General features: G+C 48.3%; 2 protein-coding genes across 2 annotated transcripts; one reads left to right on the forward strand and one right to left on the reverse strand.

Moving 5' to 3' along the window:
* Positions 1 to 246: 246 nt before the first annotated feature.
* Positions 247 to 4,605, forward strand: jmjd7 (jumonji domain containing 7). Its single transcript, XM_005947490.3, has 9 exons — positions 247 to 871; positions 1,732 to 1,885; positions 2,074 to 2,212; positions 2,292 to 2,409; positions 3,159 to 3,215; positions 3,303 to 3,398; positions 3,476 to 3,552; positions 3,943 to 4,102; positions 4,216 to 4,605. Exons 1-9 carry the CDS (start codon positions 823 to 825, stop codon positions 4,302 to 4,304), a joined length of 939 nt encoding a protein of 312 aa, XP_005947552.1. The 5' UTR covers positions 247 to 822; the 3' UTR covers positions 4,305 to 4,605.
* A 92-nt stretch (positions 4,606 to 4,697) lies between these two features.
* On the reverse strand, positions 4,698 to 15,909 carry fbxo34 (F-box protein 34). The gene is made up of 4 exons (XM_005947491.3): positions 15,680 to 15,909; positions 12,054 to 12,249; positions 6,377 to 8,287; positions 4,698 to 5,029 (listed from the first exon to the last, which is right to left on the reverse strand). The coding sequence occupies exon 3, from the start codon at positions 8,278 to 8,280 to the stop codon at positions 6,379 to 6,381; it is 1,902 nt and encodes a 633-aa protein (XP_005947553.1). The 5' UTR covers positions 8,281 to 8,287; positions 12,054 to 12,249; positions 15,680 to 15,909; the 3' UTR covers positions 4,698 to 5,029; positions 6,377 to 6,378.
* Between the last annotated feature and the right edge of the window lie 1,394 nt (positions 15,910 to 17,303).

Raw genomic sequence — 17,303 nt, forward strand, 5'->3', positions numbered from 1 at the left:
CTCTCCCTTTGAGCCTGAGATCTGTGGACTCAGTGGTCGCTTTTAAAAAACAGCTAAAAACTCATCTTTTTAAACTTGCTTTTGGTTGATTTTTATGTTTTAGCTTCTGTGAAGCACTTTGTGATTTTTATCTTGAAAGGTGCTATATAAATAAAATTGTACTTACTTATTTTGCGAGTTGGTTATTAGGCGCTGCTCCAGCCACTCAGAGAACCCCCCCGCCGCCTCGCCCTCTCCTCCCTGCAGCGGGCGCTCCTCGCAACCGGAGGGCGCCCTTACTCCCAGCAAAAGGCCGTAAGAACACCGATCGGTGCCATTCCCAAAATTCGCTGGCATGACGTCGGGGCAGCATCAGTACGAGCAACTTTTTTTGGCCGATGCCCGTGATGCCGCCCTGGGCAAATGCCCATGTGGCCCATAAGAGAAACCGCTACTGCTCCCACCTGACAATAAAGTGTCTCAGGCAGCGAGCCTCAGCCTGAGCCACGGAGCAGCAGCTGGGACTGAATATTTTATGCCTGATTATTATCTGGATCATGATCAGCGGATTTATCGGCGCTCTGGATCAATAACTGCTTATGTGCTGCTGCAGCCCCTCCTCCCGCCAGCAGGGGGAATCCTGCTCTCACATCAAACAGCGCAGGAACCCTCAATCTCTGCGCATGCTCACCGGAAGTAAACAAATCAGCATGGCAGCACGCTGCTTGGAAAGAAGCGATCGGCAGTATTGATGATAAACGTATCGATACAGACAGTTATTGTCGCTGCTGAGGGGAGGAGTTGATCATCGATCAACTGATGGTATAATCAGTCAGCTGCAGGATGGAAGCAGTGAGGAATCGACTGGCCGAGTGTTCACAGGAGGCTCACGGTGAGGCTCACAGCACCGATCCGAGCATTGATCACAGATAGTCCCAGAGCCGAAGCTGTCACCTATTTCTTTTGCCACAGAAAGTAGATCCGACTCAGAGCGGCTCACAGCGCATGCTCGTCATCGGGCTGAATGTTTGATGTTTACCTGTTTGGTTGAATTACACATGTGACACACCTGCCCTGCTGTGAGGGGAGGGGTCATAAAACTACAGACTGTATATCCAGACCCACCCATCAGCAGATTAATAACTAACCTGGCCGTCTGCTTCCTGTCACGTGATGCCGTTGGTCTCTTAAACACACCTGACAACATCAAGTCAAGTCAAGTCAACTTTATTTGTCAATTCTGCCACATGTACAGGACATACAGAGAATAGAAATTTTGTTACTCTCAAACCCTAGTGATTAAAAAATGCAAATAAAATAATTAAAAAGTAAAAATTTAAATAAATACAATACAATTTTACGTATAACAAAAAAAAAGCTATGCAATATACAATATTCAAGTAAGGAGGCATAGTAGTGCAAACATGCAGATCCTTCCACTGCTGAGAGGCTGGTCAGAGGTCAGCGAAAGAAGTCTGGATGATTAAAAATGGAGGGCAGGGGCTGAGGTGGGGCCTCCTTTTGCAGGGCAGACTTTGCTGAGTGGGTGGGTAAGATGTGTTTTTCATTCGTTTCCATGGTTTCAGCTTAAATGTCGCTGTGGTGTGATCATGTAGTTTTACCGAGCAAACAGGAAATAAGCTCACATGATTATAATATGAATGACCGATGCTGACATCAGTGCCCCACCCACCCATGTATCTCAGGTGTTTGCTTATCAATCAGCATTGCTGATCACTGATTACTTTTCAGATCTGTACCTGAACCAATCGGTGCCCTACCTGGACGGGCCACCTGAGCCGCTGCAGTTCCACCGTGACTGGATCGCTCCAAACAAGCCCTGCATCATCCGCAACGCCTTCAGCCACTGGCCAGCCCTGGCCAAGTGGAGCCCTGACTATCTGAGGTAAGCAAGCCCCGCCCACCCCTGTCACTATGGTAACAGGTCAGCTCCTAATAAATGAAATCAGGATTAGTTCATCCAGATAAGAGAGAGATATTCTGTGGAGCTCGTGCATCATCATTTTCAGGCTCGAAGGCGCTCAGCTGTCCTCGTCAGGTGTAGATGTCACATGATCGTTTTCTTCTCTGCAGGGAGAAGGTGGGGTCAAAGGTTATAAGCGTGGCAGTGACTCCAAATGGCTACGCCGACGCGGTAAATGGAGATCGATTTGTGATGCCTGAAGAGAGACAGATGAGCTTCTCCTCTGTTCTTGACATCATCGAGGGGAAGGTGAGACTGCACGCTGCTGTCCGAATGGCCCTGCATGAATGCCACCTTACTAATAAAGTTGTCTTGATTGAATGTGCAGGTGGACAAAGGGGGCGGAGTCTTTTATGTCCAGAAGCAGTGCTCCAACCTGCTGCAGGAGCTGCCCGAGCTCACTGCTGACGTACAGCCGCACATTGCCTGGATGAGCACGGCACTCGGTGAGCTGTTAGTCTGTCTGCGATGTTGACCAATCAGAGTGTCTCTCACAGATTTGCAGAATCCACAAACATCACAGGAAGTCGAGAGCATCACAATCCAGTCTGTGAAAATGATGTGTGCGTGATGACGGTGATCTTCACAGGAAGCAGTTTCAGTGCGTTTCCTGTCAACTGGTCTCTCCATCTCCACCTTTGCGGAGAAAACAGGTCCAGCCGAACTCCATAATTAACCTCAGTGTGTGAAGAGGACTCTCCATTTACATGCACAAACTGGAGTCTATTAGATAGATATGATACAAACCACTGCAGCGCAGTACCTGTAATACCTACAGCATGTTCTAATCGCTCTAATAGGATATTATGGTCGACAGTATCGAACGCTGCACTGAGGTCTAGCAGGACAAGCAAAGAGATGAGTCCACTGTCAGAGGCCATAAGAAGATCATTTGTAACCTTCACTAAGAAATTGAATTATTATGATATAACAATAATTATTGAATGAAATTAAAATCAATTACTAAATCAAAAAGCTCAGCGGAGCAGATCCAGCAGCTTCTGTTTTGATTACAGAGGAAAATAAATCATCATGGTAGGGAAGGACCCCCCCTCCCCGCTTTTGAATAACACACTGCCCTCCATGTTCCTCCTCCTGTCGTCCCTGCCACAGTAACTGTGTGACCCAGAGGGGGACCCACTCCAGTTTGACCACCAGCTGATCTGACTGTTATCCTACTGTTTTCTCCTTTCAGGAAAGCTGCCGGACGCTGTGAACTTTTGGCTCGGAGAGGCAAACGCCATCACCTCCAGTGAGACCCACGCCTTGAGCTCACTCACTCACTCACTCTCACACACACGCACGCGAGTTGATGCTGATGCGTGTTTCTGTGTTTCAGTGCACAAAGATCACTACGAGAATCTTTACTGCGTCGTCTCTGGAGAGAAACACTTTGTTTTGATGCCGCCCACAGACCGCCCTTTCATCCCCTATGGTAACCATGGCAACCACCAAGTCTTCTCTAGAGCAATAACCATCCACCTGTGGTAACCATGGTAACTATCTCCCCAGGTTTGTTCCAACCAGCCATTTACCATCAGAGAGATGACGGCGAGTTCGAGGTCATCGATCAGAGCGACTCAGAGATGGTGCGTTCAGGTTTTCTTGTAAGGCTACGTCCACACTAATGCGTCTTCGTTTGAAAACGCAACGTTTTCTCTCCGTCTTGGCCTCACTGAGACGCAGCGTTTTGAAAACACGACAGAGCTGTCCCGTTGTAGTTGGACACAACGCAGACTTTCTAAAATCACTTTGTACATGCTGCATAGCTTTTCTTCAGTTCCTTTAATTCTCACTCAAGTTTTGTGCAGGACTGGAACGCAAGTGTTTTCACAACCCTGTGAAAACAACTGAAAGTGTGGGCGCGGAACGTTTTCAGACGAAAATCATGTTTTCAAATCTATCCGGGCTAGTGTGGACGCAGCCTAAGTCTCAGCACCTCATTTCAAACCACACACCTCCATGACTCCCCCTCCCAGGTCCCATGGATCCCTCTGGACCCACTGAACCCGGACCTGGAGCGGTTCCCGCAGTACCGGCGGGCGCGGCCGCTCCACTGCAGCGTGAAGGCCGGAGAGATGCTGTACTTGCCGTCGCTGTGGTTCCACCACGTACAGCAGTCACATGGCTGCATCGCAGGTACCTGAACGTACCACGCTGTGTTTAACTTTACTTTGATCAATAATGGACAGACACGAGCAGATAATCGATCAGATTCACACTAAACACGTCCGCTCCCGTCTTGTCTGCAGTGAACTTCTGGTACGACATGGACTACGACATCAAGTACAACTACTTTCAACTGCTGGAGGCTCTGTGTGAGGTCACAAGGTCCACGTGACATCACAGCGACAGTGCCACATGGCCAATGAAGTTTTGTTTCTGTGGTGTTTGCAGGTCAAAGTTGGTCAGAAAATACATTTGACTAAAGCTCCTCTCCTTCATCGTTGGAGTCGTCATCAGCAGCCCAGCCATGGTTTCCCACGATTCTTTATTCACTTTGAGAATAAAATTTATTGTTCTGTCACTGAAAACTTCATCAATAACGTTCACGTGGCGTGGATTGATTCCACTTCCTGTTAGTGCCTTTGAACGAGCTGCGGATCAATAAAAATAAAAGTCAAACTTTCTCTTTGTGAATTTAACATTTGAATTACTGACAGTTTCTTTCCCTGAACGGCCGCTGCCTGCGGAGGTCGAGAAGTTAACGAAGGAAGGACCGACACAGACAGGAAACAATGAAAAAAGCTCTTTATTAAAGCACAGAAAAACGGAGCAGACAAACGACACACTCTAAAACTCTCAATCACCGACTCCACGCTCAAGGCCTCGATTCATCAATGATTATCAATCAGCTGATCGCACAGGAAAAAAAAACAAACACTCAAATGTAAACAAACAAGGTGCACAGAGAGGTCGTCGACCCCTGAAGCTCCACCCACTCACCCATCTCTCAGCCTCCATCAGTCAGGTGATCATCAGGAACCTCTGCATCTCAGAATCAAAAAGATGAAGCTTAATCAATAAGCCAATCAGCTGATCGATCAGTAAGAGGGTCAGATAAACCTGCAGAAAGTTCAGGAAGCCAAATTTTATTTTAAACAAGTCAAAACAAGGACCCGCCCACAATTATTCCTGAACAGCTGATTGATCAGCGGGGCCAATCAATCAGACATAATGATGATCAATAAACTTCTTCTACTGTGATAAAACAAAGTTTCTTTAAAAACTGGCGCATGACCTCAGAGGGAGCATTGACAATGCAGCTGTTTTAGGCTCCGCCCCTGAGGGAGGGAGGTGGAGGAAAAGTTTAGCCATCCTGATTGGTGCAGACGTGGAGGTGTCGGGTGGATTTCCGTCATGGTTACAGACGTCTGACTAATAAAGTTTCATCTGTTTTAAGAAATATATATTTATAAGTTTCTGACGACAGGAAATGGGACAAGGGGGCGAGACGCGTGATGACCACCTGCTCTGCTCCCACCAGACGCTGCTCAGACGGACAGCTGCTGAGTCATATTTTTACTTTTCATCGCTTTGATGCTGCTATCAGATAACTCTGTGTGCCCTTATTTTGAAAGTTCAGCTGTTGCTAACCAGTTAGACCCACCCCTTCCTGTGTAAAAAAAAAAAAAAAAAAAAAAAAACTAATTATCGGGTCATACATCTCTGCAAAAACATGAAGCAGTTTACTTAACTTCTGTTTTCAAATAAAAAGTTGAAGGAAACCCACGGTTAGGAAGTTTTTTTTCTGTTGGTGATCGTGATCAATAAAGTTCAGGATTTCAGGCCTTTTGACCAATCAATCCCTCTGAGATGCAAATTAGCTCTAATTAAGGAAGTGACATCACAGTGGAAGTCAGACGGCTCGCAGCATTATTTTGGAGGTACGGCTCCTGTTTGTAAAAATAAATGAATAAAGGCTGAATTTGAATAAATATTATCGATAACTCAGCCTCATCAATACGATGATCAAGAACCAGCCAGTGAGGAAGAGTCCTGGCTGAGACTCCTCCTCCAAACCTGATCACTGATCAGTGAGTGATATCGATCTGCAGATCAGAGCATGGAGGCTGTGGGGGGGAGGGGTGAGCAGCAGGCGGCGCCGCAAGGCCAGCGCTCCGTCAGACGCAGGGAGATGCTCAAACATCTAATCGATCAGCAATCAATAATCGGAATCAGTCACTGCGTCTGCCGGAGCACCGGCGTGCCGTTGCATCATGGCTGGAGGAGCTGTTTGTCAGACTCAAGCCCCGCCCTCTCGCCCAGATCTTTAACCTAAACATCATCCAGCTTAAAGTTCCATGGCTTTTTGATTTGTGGGCGTGGTATCCTGCGTGAAAGCGTTCTGATTGGACGCTGCTGACATCACACACAAAGAGCACAAACAGCCTCTGCCCGGCACACACTCACAATCAGTCGTCATGGTTACTCCTGCGGTAGATGGGCACATTAATGCTGTGGAACGCCGGGACCCAGCGGTTGTCATGGAGACCCACATTGCAGCCAGGCGTGTCCCTGCGGGCGCCATGGCAACACATCCAGTACCCTGGGCCATACGGCAACGCCTGGCAGTACGGCTTGTGGTGCCAGCGGCACAACGACACATCGCCGCGCCCGTAACGCTTCTTGCACTGCTTGCAGGGGTCGTCACGGTAACGGGGGTCTGACACCCACAGCGAGTCAGCGGGCCGCACGCCGTAGTTCTCGATGATGAACTTGAAGTAACTGCAGGCGCACTTGAGCGCGGCAAGGCTCTGCGTCGGCAGCAGTAGGAAGATCTTGACGAGCAGGTGGTGTGGCAGCGCTGTCAAGTACGGCTGCGGCTCCAGCAGCTGCTGCAGCCGCTGACGCTTCTCAAGGAAGTCCTGCGACGCCGACGCACGCCACACCAGAGGCGCCGAGGCAGGGTTGCTAACTACGCCAGCATCCTCAGTTCCTCTCCTCCTAGTCTTCTCTGATTGGCTATCAGTACTGCAGGGGGAGGGCTTAAAAGGTTGAAGCACATAGGTGGCTCTGTGGCATGGGGGGTGGTGTGCCGAGTGTGTGGGGGAGGGGGTGGAGTCTTCGCATTTCTCAGGTGTTGGAGACAAAAACAATAAGCCAGGCACAGGCTCCTCCTCCTCAGAGGGCGGGGCCTTAAGGTGAGTCTCTGTTACAGTGCGCTCCCTCTCCACACCTGCAGCCTCCTCCGACTTGACCAGCTCACCTGAAAGGGGCGTGGTCAAAGCTGAGGCCGGAAGACAGCCGACTGGTTCCCTGTTCAGACACTGAGCTGCAGGTGATGATGGTGACGCAGGCTGGCTGGGGGTGGAGCTGTGACCTGTGGCAGCGGCGAGCAGCACACGCCCCGCTGTCCTCCGCAGGCTGTTGCTACGCGACAGGTTGCCCTCTGCCCGCCGCCTAAGACACTCAGACTCTAGTCTCGCCACCATATCTGACACTCTGATGCTTTCTGGCTCCTCCCCCCTGTGCTCCGAGCCGTCCCTGAGCTTGGTGGGCGGGGCTTTGGAGAGCATGATGGTGGTGCAGCTCCTCTGGAGAGCGAGCACAGGTTTGGAGTCCAGCTGCTGCTCACTCACTCTCTGCTCCAGAAACGCCACCATGTCCACCACTGACACTTTCGGGTCCGCCTCCTCTGCTGTCCCCAGTTCGCCACCACACTGCTGACCGGAGTTCGGGCGCTGCGGAGCAGGTCTGAGGTCACAAGCTCTCTGGTCTTGCTGAAGATTTTGGGTGTTTCCGGACCTGCGGCGCCGTTTGGCGGTACAGTTTTCATCCCAGCTGCCCTTTGCCTTCCCGGCTCGTGACAGCCCCGTCCCAACGCTGTAGTTGGTGCATGGTGCCGGCGCCCTGTCCCTGTTGTTCGCAGCACACTCTCCACCTCCGGCGCCATCTTCTCGTCCCCTCTCTGAAACAAAGATGGCGATCTTCTCGCGGACGTGTCCGGGTTTGATGACGGTCCAGACATCCAGCGGCGTGTCAGCATCCTCAGCGGCAGTCTGGAACAGTTTGGGCGTGTTGTTCTCGCAGCCTGGCGGCAGCAGTGGGAGGTGCTGCAGGGTGGTGCCGGACTGCGTCTTGAGGCAGAGCGACGTCATGCTGCTTGTGATGGCGTTTGCTGGGCATCGCAGCGTGTTGGCGGAGATTACACTGAATGGGAAGCGGCTGCTGCTGCCATGGTTACCAGTGTACGTCCTGAGCAGCCCCCCCTGCTGGCTCACAAACAGACTGCTCCGCTGCGTCCCCGTCTGAATGCCGGACGCATCGAGACGCAGCTCTGAACGCACGAGCTTCGGGTAAGACTTCAGGTGCATGATGGTCCTGTGGGGAGACAGAGAGGTCACATGATTAAAACCCAACCGAGATATTGACTTATCAAAATAAAAGACCCCAGGAAATTATCGACATGTTTGGCATTCAGATTTTCAAAATAAAAGTCAGATAGAGGTGTTTCCTGTGGGTGCGTCTCAGATCAGAGCAGGTCAGACTCTCTCCGAGGTGATTCTGAGATATTTCATCACCCGATCGTGGTGTAAACATTTCAACACGAGATCACGTCAGAGCTGATCTGAGGTCAGGATTCCTCTCCTCCTCCTGAAGAACGCCTTGTTAGTCCGAGGGAGGGCCACACTGGTTTTACTGGAACACTTTACCTCTCCTCGTAAAACTGGGACGTGGAGGAGGCCCATGGACTTCCTGTTACTCAGGTGAAGGCGGCACCTTTTCACCTCAGTAATGAACAAACTCATAAGTGTGTTTATGATCAGCGTCCTGACAGACTGCAGCTCCTCTCGCGTCCACCGGGGGCTGCTGTAATTCTCCTCCTTCAAGCAAATAAGAAAAGCTTGTTGCGTTATGTTTGGTGGTGGGGGACAGCTGATATGAAGAGGGGGGGGGGGGGGGGGAGTCAGTTGCAGAGACCAAAAACACACATGTTCAGCTCCCTTTGATGTGCACACTGCCTCACTGTGGGCGTCACAGGAACTGCAGGTTTAAACCGGATAATTTGGATTTGTTTGTTCTTCGTTCTTCACTTCTTCACCTGCCCTCCTCATGTTTCTTGACCACATGTACCGAGCATGTGCAGAAACACATGTTTTTAACATTTTGGGTGGTGGATGCCATCATGACGAAGGCTCGGTGCAGCAGCATTACCTCAGCGCTCGGCTGGGCCCGAGCCCGCAGACACGCCCGCACAGATGTGGAGGAAACCGCGACAGCTTCATGCTCTCGGCTATCAGTCGCATGGACTCGCATGGCTGTGACGTGTTCAGGACACTGATTATGTTAATGATCGGTTATTGATTGGAGAGGACAAAACGATCTGTGCGCACAGACACAGACAGAGTGAGAAACTTTGACTCTAATTTTGTCTGAATGTGTTTAATGAGTCATTTTACTTCACAGGGACTTTTTTTTTTTAACCTCCTAGGACCTGGCGTCCACATATGTGGACATCACATTTTGGGTTATTTAGACTAAAATACTCAATTTTGCTCTACAAGGGCCTGATATCCACTTACAAGGACATTATACTGCTACTGTTCTATCAACATTTTAAACGAATATCCTCATATGTGGCTCTGATTTTTCTTAGAAACAAAAATCAGGTTAAAAAAAACCCAGAAAAACCCCAAAACCTTGTAATTCTTTGTTTTTACATTCATCGGGTCCCAATGAGCCCAAATATCAAAAAGAAATTAAAAATTAATTAATTTAATTTTAAAGTTAATTTAATGAGGATTTTTTTCTTTTTCAGTGATTTTATTCTGTTCATTTCATTTTTTGTGTTTATTGAACATTTGGGATAAATAAAGTCAATCTCACCCGGCGCTGATCATTACTTGTTTTCAGTGAAGCCATGTCACCTGACCAACAGTCACATGACCGGCAGAGTTCCCTGTCACGCCTGCGTCTCAGCCGTTCAGGGTGAGACACAGGGTTTTAATAGTTTTGCAATTTTCATTAGTTTTTATTTTGATTTAGTTTTGACTTCAGATTTTCAATTTTATATCAGTTTTAATTAGTTTTTACCAATTGTTTGCTAGTTTAGTTTAGTTTTTATTTTTTTTGAAAATCCTTAGTTTCAGTTTAGTTTTGATTAGTGTCAGTTATAGTTTTAGTTGTGTTTGCAATAATTAAGTGTAACAAAATCCCAGTTTCATCATATCAGTCATGCTCTTCTGCTTATCCTTGGTATGTTGCTATTACAGCTACCATACCCTGCACAGGTCGCCTGTCTGTCGCAGGGCTAACACGCAGAGACAGACAACTCACATTCCCACCTATGGGTTCTTTAAATAAATAAATAAATAAAAAATAAATAAATAAAGGCAGATGAACAACCATTGATACCAGGCAACTATAAAATGTATTTCTTGGCCCCAGTGAAACTATTAACTCTTGCAGCACCGGGTGTTCGTAATTTTGGTTCAAGTGAATTGATAAACTTTTTGAAGGCAATTGAGTCACAGTTATGTAGATGTCCCCGTCCTGTTGTCTCGGGATGCATCACGCTGCCTTGCCTGGGGTTAGCTTCTGTTTTCTGGGGATGAGGGTTGAGTGTGCTCCCTTACCTTCTCAAAGTAAGCTAGGTTAGCCTTCTTGTGTGAGCTTTTCAAGTGCACTTTAAGGTTTTTGGGATTTTTTCCCTTTAGAAATGTCCCTCATAATTTGTCTCTTTCCACTACAAGACACTTGCTTTATCCAAAACACAGTCATATTCAAAGTAATCCCAAATTGGACTCTGGCGCTTTCTCCCGACTTTTCCTGACATGATTCTGCGCGTGGACGGAGCAGCACAGACGACTCGACTAACGTACTGCCACCTGCTGGCATAATGAGACGCAGCAAGAAAACAAACCTGGAAACTAAACTTCATTTTCACCCTTGACTATTGTATGACACGCACACATCAATGAAAACTAAACACATTTTTGCTATAAATTCAGTTCATTTTAGTTAGTTTTCCTTTTTTTGTTTTTATTTTCGTTAACGAAAATGTTTTTTCACTTCTAGTTTTCGTTAACGATAATAACCATGGTGAGAAGAGACAGATTAAAGGAGCGCCATCAGGTTTACAGCTGTGAGTGAAGGAGGACCTTCCTGCTCCCCGACGGCCGTGTCAGGTTCTTTCTGGGAGAACATAGTCTTCCTCGGGCTCAGCTGAGGGAACACCGAGGTGTTCCCAGGCCAGCTGAGAGACATTATGTGTCCAGCGCGTCCTCCCAGTAGGACATGTCTGAACCCCTCAGCTGGACTCATCTCTGAACTGAACCCGCACAGGTGACGAGACAACGCCCACATTCATGAATTTAAAGCAGGATTTTAATACTGCAGCAGCAGCATCGCCGTAAGAACAGCTTTCCCAGCAGATAAAAGCTGTTTTAAAGCCCATTATGAATAAAGTTGGCTTGGATAAACCCTGCAAATACCAGCCGGGCCGTGCAGACAGCTCCGTGTGAAGTGTCCCGCGTGCACAGAGCTTATACAACCTTGTGAAGCTTACAGAGGCAGGACGCACTCAGAGCTCTGGGTTTGCAGGATGACCTCAGTGATGATGTAACCCGTGAAAAAGGTGTGTTTGTACGGACACATCACAGTTACACAACCTTGCTCAGAAACAAAAAGCCCGTTTGAACACAGTAGCAGTGAAGTCGGCTCTCATCCAATCAGATGCGGATCCACAGCGAGACGAGCTAAGGTTTCTGAGCAAGAGGAGTTTGGTTTCCAGGCCGTCGGCACTGCGCCTGAGAACAATTAGGATTACACAAACCGCAGCAGGGCGGCCAATCAGAGCCAGGTATAAAACACACTGGGAGCACACGGAGGTCAGAGGTCACACGCATGCAGCGAGGGATGAGGCACAGCTGTGTCATCAGCAGCGTTTCTGAGGTATTCATGTCCCGGTCAGCTCTTTAGATTCAAAACAGCCGCCCAGTGGTGTTTCAAGATGACTGCCGAAGTGGTGATGTGAACAAACTGATCCAGAATCAGAACCCGGAGCTCTGATCTGTCGCACAGCATCTTGGGAGTTGTAGTCATGTGTTTCTCTGCGTCACTTTTACACAATGCTAACTGTGTTTACCTCCACTCTGTGTGCTGATTGGCCGGTGGTGGTGCTGGGGGGCGTGGTACTGGTTTGAGTGACAGCTCCGCTGATCCTTCAGCTTCACATTTCTCAGACGTTCGCCTTGACTCCTCCCACACAGGAAGCTAAACCAGGCACTGTTTCTCCTGCGCCAAGGTCTCCAAAGGAGTCAGGATGTGACCGCACACACACCCTGCAGGAAAAAACAAGCACACACCAACACATCAGTGACTCACACACACACCTGAGGTCACGGCCCAGGTGTATAATCCTCACACCGTAAGCAGCTTCATAATCGTCAATATCTTCAAAATGAAATGAAAACATGTTCTACAACAGCTGGATCAGACATGCAGACTCAGACTGGGAGGACTGGGAGTGAACCAGCAGGGCCAGAAGTCAGTTTACGACACGCGGAGCAGCAGTGAGCTCACAGCCTGCAGGAAAAGCTCGCCGTTCATCAGACAAACCTGCAGCTTGCGTCTATAGTGAGACACCAGCTCATGATACCTGACAGCCAATCAGCTGCCAGCTCTGTCCTCTCTGTCTATATAAGGAGCCGGTCACAGTGTGTTCAGCACACACACAGGCGCACAAACACAAGAGTGCGCACTGGTGTGCGTTTGTGCTGTTGAAGCAGGAAACTGTAAATATTTCAAAATAAAAGCTGACAGTTTAGTGACCAGCCGTTTCTCCTCACAGCTTCATAGCTGATTAACTCCAGCCACGTCTCCCAGCTGAGATGATCTGCAGGTGCTTCCTGCTCCCACAACAGGAAGAGTTCAGGAGAAACCTGAATGACATGGACCTGCTCACCTGCACAGGTGTGACAGGACTGCAGGTGTCCTGTAGCCTCACGTTTTCACCCCTTTCTGCTCAACACGTAAAAAAAGGACAGCAGGGATAGCTCAGTAGGTAGAGTGGTGGGCCCATGATCGGAAGGTCGGGGGTTTGATTCCCCTGAACAGCTACCCTGAGGCACCCCTGAGCGAGGTACCATCTCTACACACTGCTCCCCGGGCGCCTAATGGCTAAATGCAGAGAGGAATTTCCCCACGGGGATCAATAAAGTACACTTTGTTCTTTTTCTTTCTATGGCACGAAACCGCTTCCAAGATATGGTAAATATAAATGGCCTGTATTTGTATAGCGCTTTTCTAGTCCCTAAGGACCCCAAAGCACTTTACACAACCAGTCATCCACCCATTCACACACACATTCACACACTGGTGATGGCAAGCTACATTGTAGCCACAGCCACCCTGGGGCGCACTGACAGAGGCATCATGCAACACCTACGCTTCAGCGTGATGTCTTGGAAGCGGTTTCGTGCCATAGTTCCAATTATCTGTGGGTTTCCCAGGTTTGCTGACCAGCAGTCATTTAGAGATGGAACCCTGTTAACCCCCCCCCGCAAGATGACAATTGCAAAAATGCCATTAGTTCAGGGAGGTCCATGAACCAATGAACATGCTCCATGCACCACTCAGCAGGCCATTTGTAAATATGTGTACAAATGGTTGGTTTTTTGTACTGTTTTTATCAATAAATCTTAGCAACAAAGGACATACACCTATGTGTGTTGATTTCTCCCTAAGATGGCAAACTGAAACACTCCAAGTTGGTGACTTTTGGAGATTTATTTCCCTGGATGATTGAGAATGCATCAAGATGAAACACAAAAGGAAGTGCACAGCTTTTAGCAGTTCCCCCACCCCCTCAATCACACACCCCCACTCCCCTCCCTCCACAATTCCCAGGTAACAACCTAATATACATATGAATGACTAGCCAATTTAGCTTCCACTTGGCTGAAGCTAAAGCTTAGCTAAAAGCCTACCAGCCATTTGGCTGCTCTCTGGGTTTTATAGGTAGAAAAGCCAAATGGCTGCTCTCTGGGAGTTTAAGTGTTGTTAACCACACACACCGAGGAGCCCGAGCGGGGGATGGAGTGGAGGCATTTCCCTCCTCCCTCTCCTGAAACCTCCTGCTGCTGGATCTGCAGCTTCCTTCTCTTTTGTTTGACGTGAACCAGTCAGAGACATCCTGATCAGGATCAATACACGAGCCGAGTCAGTCTAAACAGGGATCATTTCAAAGCTTTGTTAATGCTAATGAGCCAGATGCTGACTCTGATTAAAGAACAGACAGCGAGCTTATGCTGGAGCACTGCAGGCCTCATTATTTACTGTGTTAACAGGAGATTATTGATTGTTTGGGGATTTTACGATGATACTGAAGTTTTTATATTCCACCTTCCCCTGATGGAACACTGATCCAGCAGCCTGAGGCCGTCAGGTCTGATCTGACACGGGCGAAGGTAAAGATAAACAAACACCAACATCTGCCTATGGTTTCATCTCTAAGACATGCTGCCGTCCACCGAGTGGCGTCCTAACTGTGTCCCAGCCTGTCCGACGCCTGTTCCCTTCAGGGTGAGCAGGAGCGCTCAGGCACGTGACCTCATTTACATTTGTAACATTCATGATAATAATCTGTATGACATCTCCACAAAAAGTTGATTAGAATCCAAATTAATTGTGTCACACTGCAGATCTGTAACTCTGCAGTGTCCTGAGCCTTCAAATTAAAAGCTTCTTTAGATCAGTGATTAATCATTAGCATCTTTAGTGCTGAGTCACTGATCAGGAGTCTAAAACATTCTGTACAAATGACAGAGGTCTGTGTTTCAGGCCACTGATTCTTCTATTTACTTAACCAGGAAACCCCTGAGACTAAAGTCCATTTACAGCCAAGAAAGCACCACATTAACAGGTTATATGAGTGGTCAGGTTTAACACAAGCAGAGGAGGGAGCTGCTGAGGAACAAGGTCCTGATGGTTTCTCCAGCAGAGGCTCAAAGTCCTGTGAAGACCCCGAGGATCCAGAAGAGGAGCGAGTATCACAAAAACTGTGTTCACTCACATGCTGTGATCTCCACGGGCTGAAGACAGAGACACCAGCTGATAACGTCCACACACACACACAGAGTGTTTGTGGGCTCTGACTCATCTCAGGGTGTGACAGAGTTTAGAGGAATGTCTGTTTCTAAAGTGATTTTATAATCATCATGAGGACATTAGACCCTGTGGGAGCTCAGTCTCAGATCAGACCGGGACAGACTCGGGCCAAACCGACCGCCAGCTGCTGAGTCTGCACTCCGAGGCTAACAGCTAGCAGCTAACAGCCTGTAAACTTCCCACCCTCCTGGGCCTCCGCCCTGCTAACGGCGAACATTAATCGGTAACCCAGCTGGGAGCGGCTTGGAGCTCCGCCACACCCGCAGCCACACTCGGTAAACAAAGTGTCCTGCACAAGTGCGCTGTTTACAAACAAACAACCGAGCTACACGAAAACAAACTTCGCTGCCGCAGCGCTAGTTAGCATGCTACTAGCTGCAGCCGCTCGCTCTCATCAAACACCTGGCTAACTAGCTAGCGTCTGCAGCTAACTAGCGGGGAGCAGAGGAGGACGGAGCGGCACGTCGATACTCCAGAGGACACGGAGGAAGTTTGAGGAGACGCTGCGGGTGGAGATCGGATCGTTTCCACCCCCACACCGACACCCAGCAGCGGCCCCGAGCCGCGGACTCTCGGAGAGGAGAGGCCGCGGGTCGCACTGACCTGAAGGAGGAAGCTGAGTCCGTCCACTGGGGAGCTCCGCTGGCAGCGACCGCAGACGGTGCAGTCCTCCGGTCCGGGGTGTCCTGACTGTCCGTAGCCCAGCTGCTGTCGGTGCCTTCGCTTCGCCGGTGCGTGGACCCACTTTTAAACTGTTTAACGCTTAAACGCAGCACGGAGGTGCGCGCTCCTCACCTAACTACATAGTAAAGCTCCCTATCGAGCACGCGCACGTCAACCTGCGGCTGTGCGTAATGACGTAGCAGTCCTATCCTGAGCATCAACAACATGTAGGTTCGGTTTTAGCGACACCCAGAGGGCCGACACGCTTCATCAGTATGGACGATGATGGCTCAACGGCACGAAGGCAAGAAGGTCCCGGGTTTGAATCCGAGCAGGGTTCCAGGTCTGTGCTAAGCACCTCACAAGAACGGACTTTACACTTTACGTGTTGAGACTGAAAAGCCACGGAGTTCACCCGAAATAACCCAAAAGACTAAAGGTGTACATCCACAGAGACAGCAGGTCAGCTGATCACAGCCTGCACACCAACACAATCCTCTGCAGCTCTCAGTAGAAATGATCGATAGTTTGATTGTTTTCCCCACACGGAATCATTACACTGATCTTCGGGTTCCCCACCCACTGAATCCACAGTCCACTGTGACTGTGCACAGTCTGTTTAGGTGTGGAGGGAAGTCACACTGTGTAATCTTGACAACAGAAACTCGTTATTTTTTAATTCTCTGTCAGTGCGGGTTTCCTACATAACAGATTCAAACTGAGTTCATACAGAATTACATTGGATTAATATTTGCATTTTCATGTACTAATTTTGTTTCATACAGCACGAGGTTCAGTTTCCTTTGTAACTGTAGACTTGTCCTTCAAGGAACTACTTGTTACTTTCCTATGCTGAGTATACTTCAGAGCAGTACTTTTTCACTTTTACTTCAGTGAAAAAGTTGCTTCAGTGCTTCAACTTTTACTGGAGTATTTTTAATCAGAATGTCTTTATTGTCATTGCTGCAGGTACGAGAGCAATCGTGGCTCAAAGAGTTTGCAGTTTGTTTTGTAACCTGAAGGTTGCCGGTTCAAGCCATGACTCGGACAGTCTCGCTGGTTGTGTCCTTGGGCAAGACGCTTCACCTACCACCTGCTTTGAGGGCCCCGAAAGCGCTATATAAATGCAATCTGTTATTATTATTAAAAGCGGTTTCCAATCAGTGCATCATCCATAAAAACATTTAAAAAAATCTTTATGTATTACAAGTAAAGAGAGTCTGTACTTTTGCCACCTCTGTGAATGACTCAGAGCTACTGGCTGTGCTGACACGCTAACTTTAAAGTAATTCTATTTTTTTCGAGTGTATGTAGGAGAACTAGGGACACATTTGTTCCTGAATGTAGCTCTGACAGTCCGTCATAGATTTCTTTCTTTGTTTGCATGTTTTCCCACGTGTCTGCACGGCTTCTCTCCGGCTACCTCCAACAGTCAGTTCCACACTGCTGGTCAGTGTTGGTCAAGTTACTTGAAAAAAGTAATCAGTAACTAATTACTGATTACTTCCCCAAAAAAGTAATCCCGTTACTTTACTGATTACTTATTTTCAAAAGTAATTAATTA

This window comes from Haplochromis burtoni, unplaced genomic scaffold (genome assembly GCF_018398535.1).
Source record: "Haplochromis burtoni strain Fernald_Lab_line unplaced genomic scaffold, NCSU_Asbu1 Contig_442, whole genome shotgun sequence".
In the NCBI taxonomy this organism is placed as follows: Eukaryota; Metazoa; Chordata; class Actinopteri; order Cichliformes; family Cichlidae; genus Haplochromis; species Haplochromis burtoni.